At 35.4% G+C, this 19812-nt stretch overlaps 1 protein-coding gene across 2 annotated transcripts in view; it reads right to left on the reverse strand.

Moving 5' to 3' along the window:
- wun (wunen) overlaps nucleotides 1-19812 on the reverse strand; it is a 231924-nt gene that overhangs the window by 121936 nt on the left and 90176 nt on the right. For both annotated transcript variants that reach the window (XM_073957040.1, XM_073957041.1), the window contains exon 2: nucleotides 132-1353. In XM_073957040.1, coding sequence (XP_073813141.1) covers nucleotides 132-579 — 448 coding nt within the window. In that variant the 5' untranslated portion in view covers nucleotides 580-1353. The remainder of the gene's footprint in view (nucleotides 1-131; nucleotides 1354-19812) is intronic.

Raw genomic sequence — 19812 nt, forward strand, 5'->3', positions numbered from 1 at the left:
ATATGAGTTTTGTATTTATAATTGACATAAATTTGTACTTTGTTAGAGATTTGTTGTCGTTCGTTTGTTGTGGGTCCGCTGCTGCACTATTTTGTGGGTATGCAAATCAGAGTAGGTTAATTGACACTTACCACAAATTAAAATCAGAACATCCAATCCGACTCGGCATAAAATCCTTTTATTTGTTGTATCCATGTTGTTGAGGTAGACTGTTGTTGTTGGAGGTGATGATGGAGGAGGAATGAAGGGACTATTGTTGTTGGTGGATTCAAGTGAACGTTGGCGTATTTGATCCGGCGGTGGCGGTGTTAAATGAACTTCAATATTCCGATTAACGACGTTATTGTAGTTACTTTTATTGCCGTGATGGGCCACTGCTATGGTATTGAAACGCGCGTTTGTCGTCGTCGATATTACACCTTTATGTAGAGCGGAAGCGGCACCGTTACGCGACGTTAATAGATTGGTAGTGACACTTGCCGTCAATGAATCTACTTCATCCACGGATAACTGGCGATAGCTTTCTTCTTCCGGCCGTCGAAGCGGTGTTGTTTCACTCGCAGACGAATCGTTACTCATTTGTAAGCTGTTTTGTTGGTAATTCGTGTGGGGAAAACAGACAACGTGCAAAAATATCTCACAAAAAAACTAAGGCACCACTGCGGACGTGTTGGGGAGCTCACAGTTGTACACAGTGAGAAAGAGATATTGAATAATTATTGCGGTAAGAGAGTAAGCAATGACAGTTGTTCAGTTCTTTTGTTTTGTGGGGTTCTATGTGGGGAGAATCAAAACAAACACCTACCGATGGAAAAAAAGCTTTGCTGGTTTTGTTTTGTGTTGACTTTGAACTTGATGGCGATTGGGGAATCTAAGAGAGTTGAGTCTCTTTCTCCACTCGCGTAAAAAAGAGCAAAGTTAGTTTGCGTTAATTTTCTTTTAGTTTTTTCGTCTATCTGTTATTTGTTTTTGCTTGGCGTTTTAGCGGTTTTTGTTTTGATGTGAATTTTTGTCCACGCTATCTGCCGCGTTCGGTTGTAGTTGTTGTCAATTATTCTTACTCTACGTTTTTGTTGTTGCCATTACATTTAGTTGGTATTTTCATTCATTAAGTGTTGTCGGCACTTCTTTAATTCAATTCGTTGGAGGTCATTCTCCCACTTTTCGTCCAATAAATAATGTTTTGCTATTATCACTGAGCTGGTGTTCTATTTTTTGAAAATGTTTTGAACAATTACAGGCGACATAATCACAATTATCTGTTATGGCTTCTGTTTTTCAACCACTGAACAGCATCATCGGTATGAGTCACCCACCTCTTGATGTTCCCGACAGGTAAGTTGTTATTTAATCCTGCAACAAAAGAAACCAAAAAGCCATTAATAAAATAAGGATTATGTTGTTGTTGTGAAGATACAGTCGTGAAGATACACTCATTTAATGAGCTGGAATATAAGATGACGATGCATATTTCCGCTGTGAAATACGATGTATGTTTATTAGGTATGAGAATGGCACACCGAACCTGCAAGAGTCTACGATTTTTGAAACAGTCTCGATAATCCCCCAAGGAGAACTAAAATATATGTAACAAAATTTTAGAATAAACTGTGAGTAATAGCTTTGACAATATTTTCAATTGAAAGGGCGTTAAGTTCGACCGGGACGAACTTGTTATACCCTCCACCATGAATTATATTGAAACCAGATTTTATCCATTTCGGTTGGATAATGGGATTAAAGCTTTAGAAAAACCGAAAATCGAGCGAAATCGTTCTATATTATTTTTGGCTATTTCGACTAAACAATAGCCACAAACATTCAAAATACCGAAAATAGAAATCGTGGACCTGCACCGAACATTCTCTGCGACAATGTTTAAACCGCCGAACGAAGACTTAATACCTAATTTTAGCTATTTCGGTTGGATAATGTTGCTAAAACCTCCAAAATTCCTAATATCGGGAGGTACCGTTCTACGCAGGCTATATTGGAAGACATGCAGAAATCTTTTTTACTCCCAACAAATACTAAATACAAAATGTCAGCTATTTGGTTAGATCATACGGTTACGGTTGAAAATACTGAAAATCGGGCGGTACATTTCTATGGTGGTACCATCATAACGTGGACCTGCACCGACCATTCTCTGCGGGAATAATTTAATCCCCCAAGGAGGACTAAATGTAAAATATCAGCTATTTTGGTTGGATACTGCGGCTAAAACCTTAAAAATTAACAAAATCGGGAAGTACCGTTCAGTGGTGGCTATATCAAAACGTAGACCTGCACCGACAAATTTCTGAAAAAGTTTTGTAGCCCCAACTTGTAACCAACTTTCAGCCATTTCGAAGTGATAATGAGGTAAAAACCTTTAAAATATGGAAAATCGGGAGATACTTTTCTATGGGGTGCCATATCAAAACGTCGACCTGCACCGAAAATTTTCTGGGACAAAGTTTTGTAGCCAGAACTAAGATTAAAAGCCAAATTTAAGCCGTATAGGCATATAGGGCTAATCCAGGATCAGTAGCAACGCAAAGCGGCCGATAGGTATCATTAGAAAAGGAAAGAATAGAAATGTATTTGCCGCAGGAAAAAAGAGAGAAATTGATATTGCGTGAACGACTTAAGCTTATGGCCAACGAAAAAATTTGGTCATACCAATGCAGTTCCTAAAAATGTTTCGTTGCAAATCCACCATTGCACTATGATCTCAAATCAATTTTTTCTGGCCAATGACATTTTTGCATTGATCTTAATTTGGAGGTTATAATTGAATTTTACATTCCGTTTGTAACATATCGAAATATTCGTCGGAGACCCTATAAAGTGCATATATTCTTGATCAGCATAAAATTGAAAGTCGATTTAACCATGTACGTCCGTCTGTTGAAATCAAGATAAAGCTCGCAATTTTTAAGATAGAGGTTTGTAATTTGGTATGGAAGTTTCTATTACTCCTAGGAGGTTTGGTGCTGAAAATGGGCTATATCGGTCTACGTTTTCATATAGGCCCCATAGAACGGTACCTCTCGATTTTCGGTATTTTGAAGATTTTAGGCTCATTATCACAAGGAAATGACTGAAATTTGGTATTTAGTCTTCGTTGGGTAGTATACAACTTATTTACTTAGCTGGCCCTTTACATAACATTTGTTCCATAGACCGAACTAAGAAAAGATCCAGGGATGCCAACTGTTTATAGCTGAAAATCGCTACAGACAGTTTGTGTTAAAAACCACCACAAGTCTCTACTAACTAAGCCCAAAAAACACTACCAATATGTGAAAAAACAGCAGAAATTATCAATTGTTACACAGAAAGAGAGAAATTTAAAAAAATCACACATGCATGTTTTTCTATTTCTTTATTAAAATATTTTTATTCTATATTTTGAACACGATCTGCCATCTAAATTTATGAATACTTTACTCGCTGCTCAATATATTACTTTTCGTTTGCTTTAAAAGTGATGACAATACACAATTTTGCTTAAAAATCGCTACAACCGCTACCTTAAGCAGCCAAAATTGCTACAGTGGTTAAAAAGTGTTTTTTGTACGTCAAAAATCACCACAAGTAGCGGGAAAACCACCAAGTTGGCATCCCTGGAATACCGCGCCTTGTCATCTCTTTATCCACTTGTTTGCGCCATCTTTTCTTAGGCCTGCCAATTCTGCGTGCACCGCCATGCAGCATGTATTCATACGCCGTTTTAGCGGGTTCATCATCGCTCATTCTTATGATATGGCCTAGCCCACGCAATCGTTGCATCTCGATACGTTTAACTATATTCATGTCTTTGTATAGCTGATATAGCTCTTGGTTCATATGACGTCGATATTCACCGTCAACCCAAATCGGCCAGTAGATCTTTCGAAGAATTTTCCTCTCAAACACACCAAGCACTGCCCTATCTGCTTGCGCAAGTACCCATGCTTCGGAGCCATACATTAGCACGGGTAGTATCAGCGTTTTGTATAGTGTTATTTTTGTTTGACGAGATGTTCCTTTTTTTAAATTGCTTACTTAAACCAGCATCTGTTGGCCAATACAATTCTTCTTCTTATTTCACAACTGATGTTGTTTGTTGTGTTTATGCCAGTGCCGAGGTAGAAGAAGTCTTCAACTACCTCAAAATTATAGGTACCAACTTCCACAGCTGGTCCGAGCTCTATGGACGCTTTGCGCGTCGACACCATCAATTTGGTCTTTTCGCCGTTTACCGCCAGACCCACTTTCGCAGATTCTGCTTCGACCTTCCTAAAGCTATCAGTTACTTCCTTTACTGATCGTCCCATGATGTCTATGTCATCAGCATAATCAAGTAACATGTGGCTATTGGTGTAAATTGTGCCATTTCTTTTGACATTTGCATCTCGTATTACCTTTTCCAGCAAAATGTTGAATAGGTCACACGAGAGGCTGTCTCCTTTTCTGAAACCTCTTTTGGTACTGAACTGTTCGGAGAAGTTCTTCTCAATTTTAACTAAGGACCTAGTATCAGTTAAAGTCATCTTACAAAGCCGGATGAGCTTTACGGGGATACGAAATTCAGACATCGCATGGAATACCTATGATCGAAGGGGACAGTCGAATGCTGCTTTATAATCGACAAAAAGGTGATATGTGTCGATCTGCATCTCTTGGGTCTTCTCAAGGATTTGCCGCAGGGTAAATATCTGGTCAATGGTGGACTTGCCAGGTCTAAAGCCACGTTGGTATGGTCCAATTATTTCGTTGACCATTAGCTTTACTCGTTCTTGGCCGGGCGAAATACATTCTGTACCATCTTCTGGGATTGGATCTGTGATATCATCGTCATCGCTACTATTGGATACCAGCAGCTTGGAGAAATGTTCCTTCCATATCCTGAGCACGCTATCTGTATCTGTTACCAGATTACCTGCTGGTCTCTACAGGAGGATGTGCCAGTTTCAAGGCCATCAGTTTGATGTTTTACTCTATGGTAGAATTTTCGGGCTTCATTCTGTCTCCTGTACATCTCGGTTTGTTCACACTCACGCTTTACCATTTCTCTCTTTTTCCTGCGGAAAAGACGTTTCTCCTCTCTCCTTTTCTCCCGATATCTCTCTTGTGCGCTACACGTTGCTACTGATTGTAAAGTAGCTCTATATGCCGCATTTTTTCTTCGGTAGCAGCACGACACTCCTGGTCATATCACGAATTCCTTTGTGGAGGTCTCTGGTATCCAAGTATGGATTTTGCGGCCGTTTGCATGGAGTGGGTAATATTTTGCCATTGTGTTGTTATGTTATCGGGACAAGGAGTGCTCTCATTAAACAATTGGGCTAGTTGAGTGGAATATGCTGTGGCTATCTGTTGTGTTTGCAGCGCGTTGTGTCTGTTCGTGCTTTATTTGCAACGTTTAGACGGGTACGTAAATTTGCTGAAAAAGGTAGTGGTCCGAATCAATGTTTGAGCCTCGGAACGATCGTACATCCAACACGCTCGATGAATGTCTTTCATCAATCACAACATGATCAATTTGATTACTTGTTCTTTGATCTGGAGACAGCCAGGTGCCCTTATGAATATCGAGATGATTAAATCTGGTACTGCTAACTACCATGTTTTTTGCAGCTGCAAAGTCTATCAGCCTCATACCATTGTCAGATGCTTCACTGTGGAGACTGAAATTCCCGACTGTTGGGCCAAAGATATTCTCCTTTCCAATTTTGGCATTAAAATCGCCTAGAATAATATTAATGTCATGGGTAGGGCAACGGTCATATGTTTCTTCTAAGCGCTCGTAAAATATATCTTTGGTCTGTTTGTCCTTTTCTTCAGTGGGAGCATGAGCGCAAATAAAGCTGATGTTGAAGAATTTAGCTTTTATTCGAATTGCAGCAAGTTTTTCATTCACTGGGGTGAAGCTGGATACCAGATGTTTTAGTCTCCGACTAACTACAAATTCGCAACCAAACTCATGCTTTACGTCATGGCAGCTATAATACAGTGCGTCACCTTTAGGTGTTGTTGTGACGCCTTTCCCAATCCATCGTTTTTCCTGTATGGCAGTAATATCGGCCTTGTACTTTTCAAGTACGTCTGCCAATGCGTAAACTGCACCTTCTCTGTAAAGAGTGCGAACATTCCAGGTGCAGATTCGTAGATCATGGTCCTTAAAACGTTTGCGGGGGTCGTCAACTTTTGAGGGATTTGTTTTTCTTTTCTTTCGTTTTTTCATAGCAGGCTGTTTTTCTAGGGGAGGGTTATTATTCGTTGGAGGTGTAAAGCTTTCCATCTGAAATTCGTCGGTATAAGTCTGCGTCTTCACATATCCCCCATAGAACGGTACCTCTCGATTTACGGTATTTTAAAGGTAGTGCCCTCAATAGTCCACCGAAACGGCTGAAATTTAGAATTTAGTCTTCTTTGGTGGTATACAATTTTCCAGACATCATAGGTTCACGTTTTGGTATATCCCTCATTTAAGATTTTTTGAAGATCTTAGTGACATTTTTCTGCCGAATTGGTTGTAGGATTTTGGAATTTTGTGTTCAAAAAACAATTTAAATCTAGTAAGCGAGATTGCTGCAATTTAATTTTGTGTGTTACAAAAGATTTTCAAAAGCTCAATTGGTCCATGTTTGGGAATTGACTACGATGACGCCCCATATGAGATCTTTTGGAGGGAGAGTACAAAGAGAAAGAATTTTATACTTTTATAGTCGAAAGGAAACTAAGTGTTCCTGTTCACTTTAATACAGTTCGTGGTGGAGGGTATACAAATTTGGCCCGGCCGAACTTAACGCCGTTCTTACTTGGTTTTATTTATAATTACCGTCACAAAATATTAATTCAGAGTAATTTTCACCAAACATTTGCACAAAACTTTTAAAATACATTAAACAGTGTGATCCCATTGTATGGGGTCGAAATTAATATTTTGACCTATGATAATAATTTTTGGTGAGAAAGGGGTTGGTTGTACTCTCAAAGAAGTCAAAATGTAAAAGTACAGGCAAATCTGCTTAAAAATGTGACATTTTTGAAATATATGAGTTTTAATATGAGTTATATAAGTTTTTTGAAAACCCATGGAGTATATTTTTTAGTAACGCCAGTAACGCGGACTGGGATCCGCCAGAGTATGTGTGTCCGACTGTAGTCTGTTCGCCTACAAATCAGAAGTCGCAAGATCAATTCCCATGTAGAGCAAAATAAAATTAAAATATGAAATGTGTAGAAATTAAAAAAAATCCACTCTAAAATTCTAAAAATAGAAAATCGTACACACATACGAGTATGGCAAACATCGCCAATTCTTTCAAATTCCATTTCCAAAAATTTAAATTTTTCTTTTCGCGCTACATCAACGAATTTTGGTACATAGGTTAAGAAACAAAACCCAATAACAAATCCACTCGCGAGCAAATTTTTGGTTGTTGCGGACAAAAGTTACCGCGGTTTTACTTCTGCTTTAAGGTAAAAATTATTATAAAAACGCTAATTATTTTAATCAGCACAATTGTTACTAAAACGTTATCAAGAAGGAACGTCAGAGTGTAGATTAGGGTTATGGCTTTTTTACAACTCATATTCCTGTATCATATTTGGATGAGCTTTTACATAAGATTAGATAAAATCTTAATTATAAGGTGATTCGATAAAAAAAGCTCACGCACAAAGTCATTTTAAAATTTATATGTAATTTTATATGATTTTTATATGAAAAAAAAAAATAAAAATGGTTTTTGCGTGACTTTTTCAATATTTTAATGGAATAAAAGTTATTTTAGTCAATAATAGGTAAAATATCATTAATTTGTGCAACAGGAAATAATTTTTTCAACAACATTTTTTTTCATTTCATAAAATTTTTCAAAAAAATTATTTTTTCAAAGTGGTTTGTGCGTGACCTTTTTTAATATTTGAATGCAATAAACGTTATTATAGTGATTAATAGGCAAAAGTTCATTCATTCCCGCTACAGGAAATCATTTTTGAGAAAAAAACGTCAAAAAGTCATAACCCTAGTGTAGACTGGATAATACAGTCGAAATCGCTTATAGCGTCGGTCAAGGGACCGACCAAAATCGGACGCTATATGCGATAGTCATTATAAACGATATTTATAAAAGTGGTGAAATTATATTATGTATGGTGACTTTTGGGTATAAATACGTTGTTTTATTATGTACGTATAAAATTCAATTCGAATGTCTTAAAAACAAAATAATAACAAGTAAGAAAAGCGTTAAGTTCGGTCGGGCCGAACTTTTTATACCCTCCACCACAAATTTCAGCCATTTCGGTGGATTAATGTGGCCACAACCTTCAAAATACCAAAATTCGGAAAGTACCGTTCTATGGGGGCTATATGATGGCGTGGACCTATACCAACAAATTTCTGGGGGAAAGTTTTATACGCCTAAAGAAGACTAAATACCAAATTTCAGCCATATCGGTGTGATAATGAGGCTAAAACGTTCAAAATATCGAAAATCGGGAGATATTGTATTATGGGGGCTATATCAACACGTGGACCTATATAAACATTTTATGGTAGAAATGTTTCTTAGCCTCTGGAAACACAAAATACAAAGTTACAACCGATTCTTTGGTCAAATGGGTCTAATACATTCAAAATATATTAAAATGACGCGTACTTTATAAGGGGTCTTATGTGGGGACTATACCAAAACGTGGACCTATATAACCCAACTTTGGTAGGAATGTTTTCTGGCCTCTGAAGACACAAAATACCAAATTACAACCAATTCTGTGGTCAAATGGGTCTAATACATTCAAAATATATTAAAATGACGCGTACTTTATATGGGGCCTTATATGGGGGCTATACCAAAACGTGGACCTACATAACCCAACTTTGGTAGGAATATTTTTTGGCCTCTGGAGACACAAAGTATCAAATTACAACCAATTCGGTGGTAAAATGGGCCAAATATCTTAAAAATTCCTTAAAACGACGACGCGTCACGCGTCATTTTGTATGGGGGCTATACGAAAGCGTGGACCTACATAGCCCGTTTTCAATACCAAAAGTCCTACGTAAATATAACATATTTTCCCAAAATTTCATCAACCTACGTCAATCCGTTCGGACGCTAGAGTGATTTCCACAGACGGACAGACGGACAGACAGACAGACGGACGGACATGGCTATATCGATGTAGAATTGCACGCTGATCAAGAATATATATACTTTGTGGGGTCTACAATGATTATTTCGAGTAGTTACAAACGTAGTGACAAACTTAATATACCCCCATCCTATGGTGGAGGGTATAAAAATAAAGATATTAAATCAATTCTGCAGCAGATACATAGATATGTTCCCACAACATCCCCGAAGGGACAAGGGAGACTTCTTCATATGGGACCTACTTTTTATCGCCGAGTCCGAACGGCGTGTCTTACGACAGCACTTGTAGAGAAGTTTTTCATGGCTGAAATACTCAGGAAATGTCGCCAGCATTACTGAGACGTAGCAGATATATTACGTTAATATAGGATATGGTTCTATATAATATGGTCTGTTAAAAATGGACTGTTAAATTAATTCTGCAGCAAATATATTACGTTAATATATGGTTCTATATAAAATGGTCTGTTATTTTAGTTTGGGCTTTTGAATTCCAACATAAGTTTTAAAGTTAACACAGATCTCAGTTTTGAAAGGGTTTCCAAAACACATTCTTTGCTTGTAACATCTTCTGAGAAAATACATTTTTGAAGAGTTTCTACAGCTAAACACGCCTCTGGCACTGATGGTTTCCGGCAATACGATTTTAATGATTTTATTACATCTTGGCCCGTGGGTTGTAAAGCAGATGTGTCATTGGGTGGCAAAAATTCAAACTTAATTGAGTTGAGACCGCCTACATGTGAGTCGTAATTCAGCTGTCCAATTCCATCTTCGAATATGTTGTGCATATGTTTAGTATTTTCTTGTTGTTTGAGTTTGAAAATAAAACACACAACAAAATATTTAGAAAAAATTTTTCTTTGTATAGCAAAATTCAAATATTTCACAAAAAAAATCGACGTTACAACCGATATGACGTTATAATCGATGACGTTATAAGCGATATTTATTTGTGTGGAATATAAAGGACAGAAATTCTGGACTTTCGGATTTCGTCGTTATAAGCGATATGACGTTATAAACGACGACGTTATAAGCGATTTCGACTGTAATTGTAAAATGTTATTCAGTATTCTCGGAATATATAAAAAATTGAAAAAAATTAAATGTAATCCGACGTTTCTTTTCAAAATATAAGTAAATTAATAGTTTTAAGTAAAAACTTCACGGGGAATCAAATGAGACCAAAAATAATTTGGATGTTGCAGTCGAATTGAGCACATATTTGGGTAACAAATAATAAATTTTGGTTTAAAAAAATAGTTTTTACATGCATTCTAGAGTTTAAAGTATTGGAAAAAATCTAAAGGAGTACTAATTTTATTTTTCTTGAAACTATTAAGAAAATGTGCGGATTTTGCTTTATCTACATTCACATAGAAGTGTTTCCATTGAGGAAAATTATCGGGTTGTTTCGATAAATCATTAGGCTTCTTAAACGGAAATAGAGTTAAAATGAACCGTTTTAATTTATATGCATTTGTAAAATATGTGTAAATCGCGTAATTATCAAAATCATTTTGTCCGCATGTGATTTTCATATACAGCAAGACCATATCTTTTAATTTGTAAATATTTTTCGAAATATAATTTGAACGCTAAGATGTAGCATCGGCTGCATCAAATAACTCAAAATCGCGAGTTCTACAATCCTGTATATGATTTTTTGAAAAACATATTTTAGGAACGAAATTAGAAGAAAATATAAAAAACACTTGAAATCTGGCTTCAAAATGTCAGCATCATTTAGTGGTAGACGTAAATCAAATTTTAAAAAGTTATACATTGGTGAGATGATCCTTATTTAGTTGGCTTCTACATTTACTTTCACCGGAATATAGTGAGAAGTGTGGTTTACTCACAAACCAAGAGAAAACAAAAAAAGACAAGTTGGCTTCAACCCATTTTTACCCACTTTTTAACATAAATATAGCCACAGCTTCCACGCAAATTAACTTTTAAGGACAATATTTTTTGCCAAGTCTAAGAACATTTAATTTTATCCAAAAACATTTAATTTGTATAATATACAACCACAATTCGCATATACCCTTTCTAGCCTAAAGGCTGAGGGTATAAAAACAAGTAAAAAGGCGTTAAGTTAGGCCGGGCCGAACTTTTCATACCCTACACCATAAAATATACTGAACTAAAATTGAATGAATTGAGTGGGTACCTAAAAATGTCAGATAATGTACCTAAAATGTTTTCTTTCGGTTGTCACTTTTATATGGTGCCTGTATCTACCAATGTATGTTGATAATTGTTGGTGGAAGAGCTTTGTGACAACTGGGAACCGCAAATGACAAATTACATCTAGTTCAGCTAAAAATAGTAGCTAAAACCCTCAAAGCACCAAAAATCGGAAGGTACCGTTATATAGGGGTTATAACAAAACATGGACCTTTGTTGACAGTATTTGATGGAGAAGTTTTGTGATCACTGGGAATCTCAAATGTCAAATTACTGGTAGTTTTGTAAAAAATGTAGGACAAATTCTAGCTAGTTCGGTTAAAAATTGCAGCTAAAGTCCTCAAAATACCGAAACTCAGGAGGTACCGTTATATGGGGTCTGTACAAAAACACCGACCTAAATATGTTGCCAACTTTAAGTGGAGAAGTTTTGCGCACACTGGGAACCTTAAATGTAAAATAACTTCTAGTTCGGTTAAAATTGTAGCTAAAATCGCCAAAATACCGAAAATCGGTACGTAAAGTTAAATGGAGGCTATACCAAAACTTAGACCTATGTTGAATATTTCTAGTGGATTGTGATCAATGGGAACTTCAAATGTCAAATAACAGCTTGTTCGGTTAAAAATTGTGGCTAGAATCCTCACAATACCGAAAATCGGGAGGTACCGCTATATGTGGGCTGTACAAAAATATGAACCTAAATTAATAATTTTTTTTGTAGAATTTTTGTAAGCTCTCAAATTTCAAATTTCAGAAAGATCGGCCAACAAATGAAGCTAAAATACTGAAAATCGCGAGGTTTCGGGAGGTTTGTATGGGGGCTATACCAAAACATGGATAGAAGTTTTGCGACCACTGGGAATCTTAAATATTAAATTACCGCTATTTATGTAAAAACTTTAGGTACAATTCTCAAAATACCCAAAATAAGAGGTTACCGTTTTATATGGGCTATACCGAAACATAAACCTATGTCGACAATTTTTGGTGGAGAAGTTTCGTGACTGCAGAGGACCTTAACGGGTAGTTCAGTCAAAAAATGTAGGTAAAACCTTTTAAATACCGAAAATCGGGAGGTACTGCTATGTGGGGTCTATACCAAAACATGAAACTATGTTGAAATTTTTGTAAAGAAGTTTCGTGACTGCTGGGAACGTCAAATGTGAAGTTACGGGCAGTTCAGTTAAAAAAAAATTTAGCTAAAACCCTTAAAATACCGAAAATCGGGAGGTACCGCTATATGGGGGCATACCTAAACGAGGGTTATGACTTTTTGACGTTTTTTTCTCAAAAATGATTTCCTGTAGCGGGAATGAATGAACTTTTGCCTATTAATCACTATAATAACGTTTATTTCATTCAAATATTAAAAAAGGTCACACACAAACCACTTTGAAAAAATAATTTTTTTGAAAAATTTTATGAAATGAAAAAAAAATTTTTTTGAAAAAATTATTTCCTGTTGCACAAATTAATGATATTTTACCTATTATTGACTAAAATAACTTTTATTCCATTAAAATATTGAAAAAGTCACGCAAAAACCATTTTTATTTATTTTTTTTTTTTTCATATAAAAATCATATAAAATTACATATAAATTTTAAAATGACTTTGTGCGTGAGCTTTTTTTTTATCGAATCACCTTATAATTAAGATTTTATCTAATCTTAGGTAAAAGCTCATCCAAATATGATACAGGAATATGAGGTTGTAAAAAAGTCATAACCCTAGTGGACATATGTTGACAATTTGTGAAGAAGTTTCGTGACTGTAGGGAACCTCAAATGTCTACTTACGGGTAGTTCAGTCAAAAAATTTAGCCAAAACCCCCAAACATGGACCTTTGCTTAACATTTTTTGATGGAGAAGTTTCGTGGCTGCAGGGAACCTCAAATGTCAAATTACGGGTAGTTAAGGCAAAAAATTTAGCTTACATCCTAAAAATACCGAAAATCGGGAGGTACCGTTATATGGGGGCAATATCCAAACATGGATCTATGTTGACAATTTTTGGTGGATAGGTGTGGGGACCACTAAGAATTTCACATGTCAAATTCAGCTAGCTCGGTTAAAAATTTTAGGTAAAATTCCCAAAATACCGAAATTCGGGAGACACCGTTATAAGGGAGCTATACCAAAACATGGACATATGTCCATATTTTTTTGAATATAAATTTTGTGGGAAACTAGGAACACTAAATGTCAAATTACAGCTAATTCGGTCTAAAAATGTGACTAAGAACGTCAAAATACCTGAAATCGGGCGGTACCGTTATATGGGGGCTACACGCAGAGAAGAGATATTGTAGGAGCAATCATATCGACGCCTCCAAACAATAGTATACTAAGTCGACTTAGCATGTTTTCAAGTTCTTTACATTTTTATATTTAACGCCCTTTAACTTAAATTCTGTCAAATTTTGGTAATAATCGGACAATCCGAACAGAAGTTATAAACAAATATTTACTTAGCATAGTACTGAAGGTCAAAGAAATTTCCAAACTTTTAGAGCTTGTCCTGCAAAACTCACTGTTCAGAATTAGCAAACTATTATTTGGAGGTGTCGAACGTCCTTTAACTTAAATTCTGTCAAATTTTGGTAATGATCGGTCAATCCGAACAGAAGTTATAAACAAATATTGACTTAGCATAGTACTGAAGTTCAAAAAAATGTCCACACTTTGAGAGCTTCTTCTGCAAAACTCACTTTTTAGACTTAGCATACTATTATTTGGAGGTGTCTTTCTGGACACTTAAGAACCCTAAATGTCAAATTATAGCTAATTCCGTCTGAAAATGTAGCTAAAAACAAAATTCAGGAAATCGGGGGTACCGTTATATGGGGGCTATACCAAAACGTAGACCGATATAGCCCATCATCGAACTTGATCTGCCTGTAAACAAAAGACGCACAAAAACACTAAATTTCAGCGTCATATCTCCATTTTTGTGGATGCTAGAGTGATTACTACAGACGGACGGACATGCATGAATTTTACCCTGATCAAAGTAATGTAAACAAAAACAAATACTTATATTACTCCTTACTAAGTTATGAGTACGGTGGCAAAGAGCGTGTGTGTCCGATTATAGTGTGTTCGGCTACAAATCAGAAATTCGCAAAATTAAATCCCGTGGAGAGCAAAATAAATAAAAATATGAAGTGTGTAGAAATTAAAACAAATTTTCACCTCAACAGTTCTAAAAGTAGAAAAACATACATACATATTTTTAGCTTATTGTTCTACTTCCAGTGGCCATAAAATAACTAGTTATTCTACACAGAAAAAGAAAAACAAAAGTATGATTTTTTACTAATTCCGTTCATAATTTTTTGTCCATAATTTCAACGTGCCTCTTTTAAAATGAATGGACAAATTTTTGTATTCATGTACACAATACTATTTTTGCAAAAGTATGAATGCTTTTATAAAATACAAAATTTAATTTGCTAGTTTCCCCAATATTCACCATTTTTTTTTTTCTGGCAAAACCCGGTTTTTGTGCTTTGCCTATAAAGATGTTGTGGCTTTGCTTCTATTGTTTTTGTCTTTTTTTACAAGATACATAACTCCTTAGGAAAAATCAATTAGAGAAACGTTTAAAGAACAATAGTCACAAAATAATAATAATAATAATAACAAAGGGGTAAGGCAGGGAAGACTACGAGTATAGTTTCAGATCTCGCCACAGATCTTCATTAATTTATTAGTGGGAAAAATTGGCGATGTTTACCCAAATAAAAAACGCCAACCCTCCTAATTGTGAGACCGGGCACCGTCGAAATGTTGTTTATTGCTGTAGTATGCAATACCAACAAATTAGTTATGTGTTTTTTCGTCGAGAATCGACGAACGCATAGCAGTGGGAAAGATTTGGTTTTTTTTGCAAGTGAAGTTGCTCGAGTCTAGGTAGTGGCAAAGAAATTCTCGATCAGAGTGTTTCTTTGCACACGTATCTATTTGAGCGGGCAATTGTCACTTGGGTATAAAAAGTTTTTTGTTGAAAAACAAGAAACAATGGAACTGATGAAGATCTGTGGCGAGATCTGAAACTAAAGTCTTCCCTGCCTTACCTCTTGGTAAACATCGCCAATTTTTTCCCACTAATAAATTAAAGTTGTTTTAATAAAATATTAAAACAACGAATATGGGATTAAGCCTGACTATTTTGAAAAACAAAATAGAAGTCGTCATACCAAATAAAAAAACGCCAACCCTCATAAAAAAACTAATTTTAAAATAAAATAAAAAACTAATACATCTTTGTGTTTATTTCAGCTTGAGTCCATATTTTGTTGTAATTCAATTGTTTGAATAACAACAAAATATTTTAAAGTGGATATGAAATTGATTAGTTGCGGGCGAAGGGTAGGGAATACTATAGTTTCAGTTGTCACCAAACAACTTCATCAGTTCCCTTTTTCGCCGACTCTGTATCGATAAACAGGTCAATAAAGCCATCTAGCAAATTAAATTAAATGAGAAATTTGCTATATGGCCCTAAAGCTGTTTACCCTACAATTTGAGTCGAACTAAAGAATTTCATATCCACCACTGTTTTTATGTCGTCTTTGCTTCGCAAAGAATACGAACATAGGAATGTTGCTTCAATAAGCGGGGGTAAAAACAACAAGAAAGTTGTTTTGTTTTGTTGTTTATTTAATTTGCTAGATGGCTTTATTGACATGTTTATCGATACAGAGTCGGCGAAAAAGGGAACTGATGAAGTTGTTTGGTGACAACAGAAACTATAGTATTCCCTACCCTTCGCCCGCAACTAATCAATTTCATATTCACTTTAAAATATTTTGTTGTTATTCAAACAATTGAATTACAACAAAATATGGACTCAAGCTGAAATAAACACAAAGATGTAAAATTCTGCAGTCCAACAATAAAAAACGCCAACTAAAAAAACTAATTTCAAAACAAAATATAGAAAAAATAAACTTATAAATAAGTATATAATTAAAAAAATAAAGTAACATTGTTTTATTTATAAATGCACTTAAAAGTAGAAAATAATTTTTCATGATGGAATCTCTCAAATAAAACGCTTGCATTTGAATTAAAAATTGTGACAATATTGAATGGCAAGCGTTTTATTTGAGAGATTCCATCATGAAAAATTATTTTCTACTTTTAAGTGCACTTATAAATAAAACACTGTTACTTAATTTTTTTTAATTATATACTTATTTTCTAGTTTTTAGTGCATTTAAAAATAGAACACTGAAACTTATTAATTTTATAATTATTTTTAATTTTTTTTGTAAATACATTTTTAAGATTTTCAATTTTATTTGTATATACTTGAGATTAAAAATGATATTTAATGATGGTGCCCATATAGCGGTACCACCCGATTAAAGTTGTTTTGAGGATTTTGTCTTCATATTTAGTCCGAATTGGCTGTAACTTGGCATTTCGAGTTCCCAGTTGTACAGAAACTTCCCCACCAAAATTGTGTACGTGGGTCAGATTTTGAAAAAAGTATTTATTTTTTGACAGTTTGTGTGTAGTAGTGAACAGGTTAGACAGCATGTGGAAAAGGCATGTTGAGAAGGGGAAGTTCGGAGGGGGGTGGAAGTTCCTAACATCCACCTTGATAACACCATCCCTTCGAACAACCTGCACCGATCTTCAGAACAACCTCATCCAAACTTCCGAAAAATCTCCTCCGGACAACCTCATCCGAACTTTCAAACAAACTCCTCGGAACTTAAGAACAACATTCACTTAAATTTCGAACAACTTCCACCGAACCTCCGAAAAACCACCGCCGAACAACCTCCTCCGAATTTTCCCCTCTCAACATGCTCTTTCCATTTTCAACGGAACCCCATAACCAATTTAGGCCGAAAATGTAGATACAAACTTTAAAATGCCTGAAATTGGGTGGTACCATTTATAGGGGCTATATCAAAACCTGGACCTATGTCCACAATTTTTGGTAGAGAAGTTGGGAACTCGAAATCAAAGTTACAGCCATTTCGGCCCAAAAATTAAGTCAAAAAACACTTGAAATCGGGTGGAGCCGTAATATGGGGGCTATACCAACACCTGGACCTAAGTTACAATTCTTGGTGGAGAAATTTCTGTACCACTGGGATCTCCAAATCCCAAATTACACGCAATTCGGTATAAAAATGAAGATAAAATCCTTAAAACTCTTAAAATCGGTCGGTACCGCTATATGGGGGCTATACCAAAACCTGGACCTATGTCCATAATTTATAATGGTTACGTTTCTGTGCCATTGGAAACCCTAGTTGTCAAAAAACAGCGAATACGCTTAAAATGACGATAAAATACCTTAAATCGAGTGGAACCGCTGGATGGGAGCTACAGGAATAAATGGACCCACATTGGTTTTGGTTTCATATTCATGTATTGTCATCCAAATCTGAAAAGTGTACAAAGTTTTATTTCGATTGGTCAATTACAACTGTGTTAAAAATGAGGTACCAGATTTGAAAAGCATGTGAAATTGAACACTGTACATCACTGTAGAAATGGACCAATATTGCTTTTGATTTCATATTCATGTATTGTCATCCAAATCTGAAAAGTTTGCAATATTTTAGTTCGATTGGTCAACTGCAACTGTGTGAAAAATGAGTTACCAGATTTGAAAAGCAAAATACCGGAAATCGGGTGGTACCGTTATATGGGGGCTATAGGAAAAATGGACCCATATTGATTTTGGTTTCATATTCACGTATTGTCATCTAAATCTGAAAAGTGTGCAAAGTTTTACTTCGATTGGTCAACTGCAACCGTTTTAAAAATCAGTTACCAGATTTGAAAAGGGGGTTAAGTTAGACACCGTAAAAACACTGTTAGAATGGACCAATATTGGTTTTGATTTCATATTCGTGTATTGTCATCCAAATCTGAAAAGTGTGCAAAGTTTTAGTTCGATTGGTCAACTGCAACCGTGTTAAAAATTAATTACCAGATTTGAACTAAACACACACCAAAGCAAGTTAAATAAAACACTGTAAAAACATAAACAGAGTTTTGAATATAAGTAACTTTTTCTTGAATGAATTGGTTCATATTTTGCAAAAAAAAAAAAAAAGGCATATATTCCATGTTTATGTTTCATTCAAAAAAGAAACCAGTATTTATTGCTTTATGGATTAGGTTCATACAATGTAAAAATCTGAACATTGGGAACAATTTTTGAACACTGTTCATAAATTGAATGAATTTGTTTTTTCTGTGTAGTGGTCGTAGAATAACATGCGACATGTCCTTGTTCAAATAATGGGTTAGTAGGGGATTTTGTAAGTAGATACGACTACCAATAAGTACTATAAAAACCCATTATTTAGCAAGGAATTTTTTTGTTGGGTATGCGCACTGCCTTACCCCTTGGCAAACAATGCCAATTTTCCCCACAAGTAAAAAAGCTTTAAATAATGTTAAAGCAACTACTCTGGGATAAAGACTGAATATTTTGTAATTATTTTACTGTAAAACATTCTAGTAAAGATGTTTGATGTAAGGTAAATATAATTTGGTCCGCCCGGTTTAACCCTTTCGCCGTGTTTCTTTGTAATTCTATATGCATTTCTACATTCACATGTTTCTAAATCTCTGTTAAATACATACATACAATCTATGCCTGCATTTCTATCAGATTTCATACCGTACAACATATTTTTTTGTTTACATATTCATTATTCATATTTTCATGTACATAATTCCCTTGACGGGCTGAGTGATTGACAAAAATAGTCACAATGAATGGGTGTCAATCATAATCCATCCATAATCATTATGGCTATTTGTAGTAGAAAAAAGTGAGTGATGAAAGGTCTATGTTGATGGGGACAGACAGACAGAGAACCAAACAGTCAGTCAGATACGCCACAATAGCCCTCATCATGAATAATACCAAGAAAATGAATCAGTTTTCAATTGGGCATTAAATGACGTTGGATGTCGACGTCATTACGTCTGGTTTGGATAACACTGAACAAGGCAAAAAATTGATTCTCAGATTACCCCCAAACATATGTACATTGTACATACATGCATTTGTAAGAATGTAGAACTTATAGTTGGAGAACTGTTTAATTTTCTATGGATTTGTTTACATTTATTCCCGACTTGTTAGACGACAGATACAAAGAACACTTCTGATGAGTGAAACAAGTCTATGTCAACGGATTATCAATCAAATGGCATTCCATTCCGTTCTTTGCATATCACTCAAGGTTAGTTGGTAGTAGTGGGCCCCACTAAAAAGAGGTGCATGTTTTATTTCAATGGAAAGACTTGACGTACCTATGCATTGTGTGATGAACAATGATTGATGATCAAAGTGTTATTGTTTGGTTTTTCGTTGAGGTTTTGGAGAACGTCTTTGCTTTACATCGTAAGGTCAAGAATTATCATTATTGGTAGTTCAGTGGAATTGTTTACAAACACACTCAAATTGAAGTCTAAGGAATTTTGT

This window comes from Musca autumnalis, unplaced genomic scaffold, assembly GCF_047663935.1.
Source record: "Musca autumnalis isolate F117 unplaced genomic scaffold, ASM4766393v1 scaffold_5, whole genome shotgun sequence".
Classification (NCBI taxonomy): Eukaryota; Metazoa; Arthropoda; class Insecta; order Diptera; family Muscidae; genus Musca; species Musca autumnalis.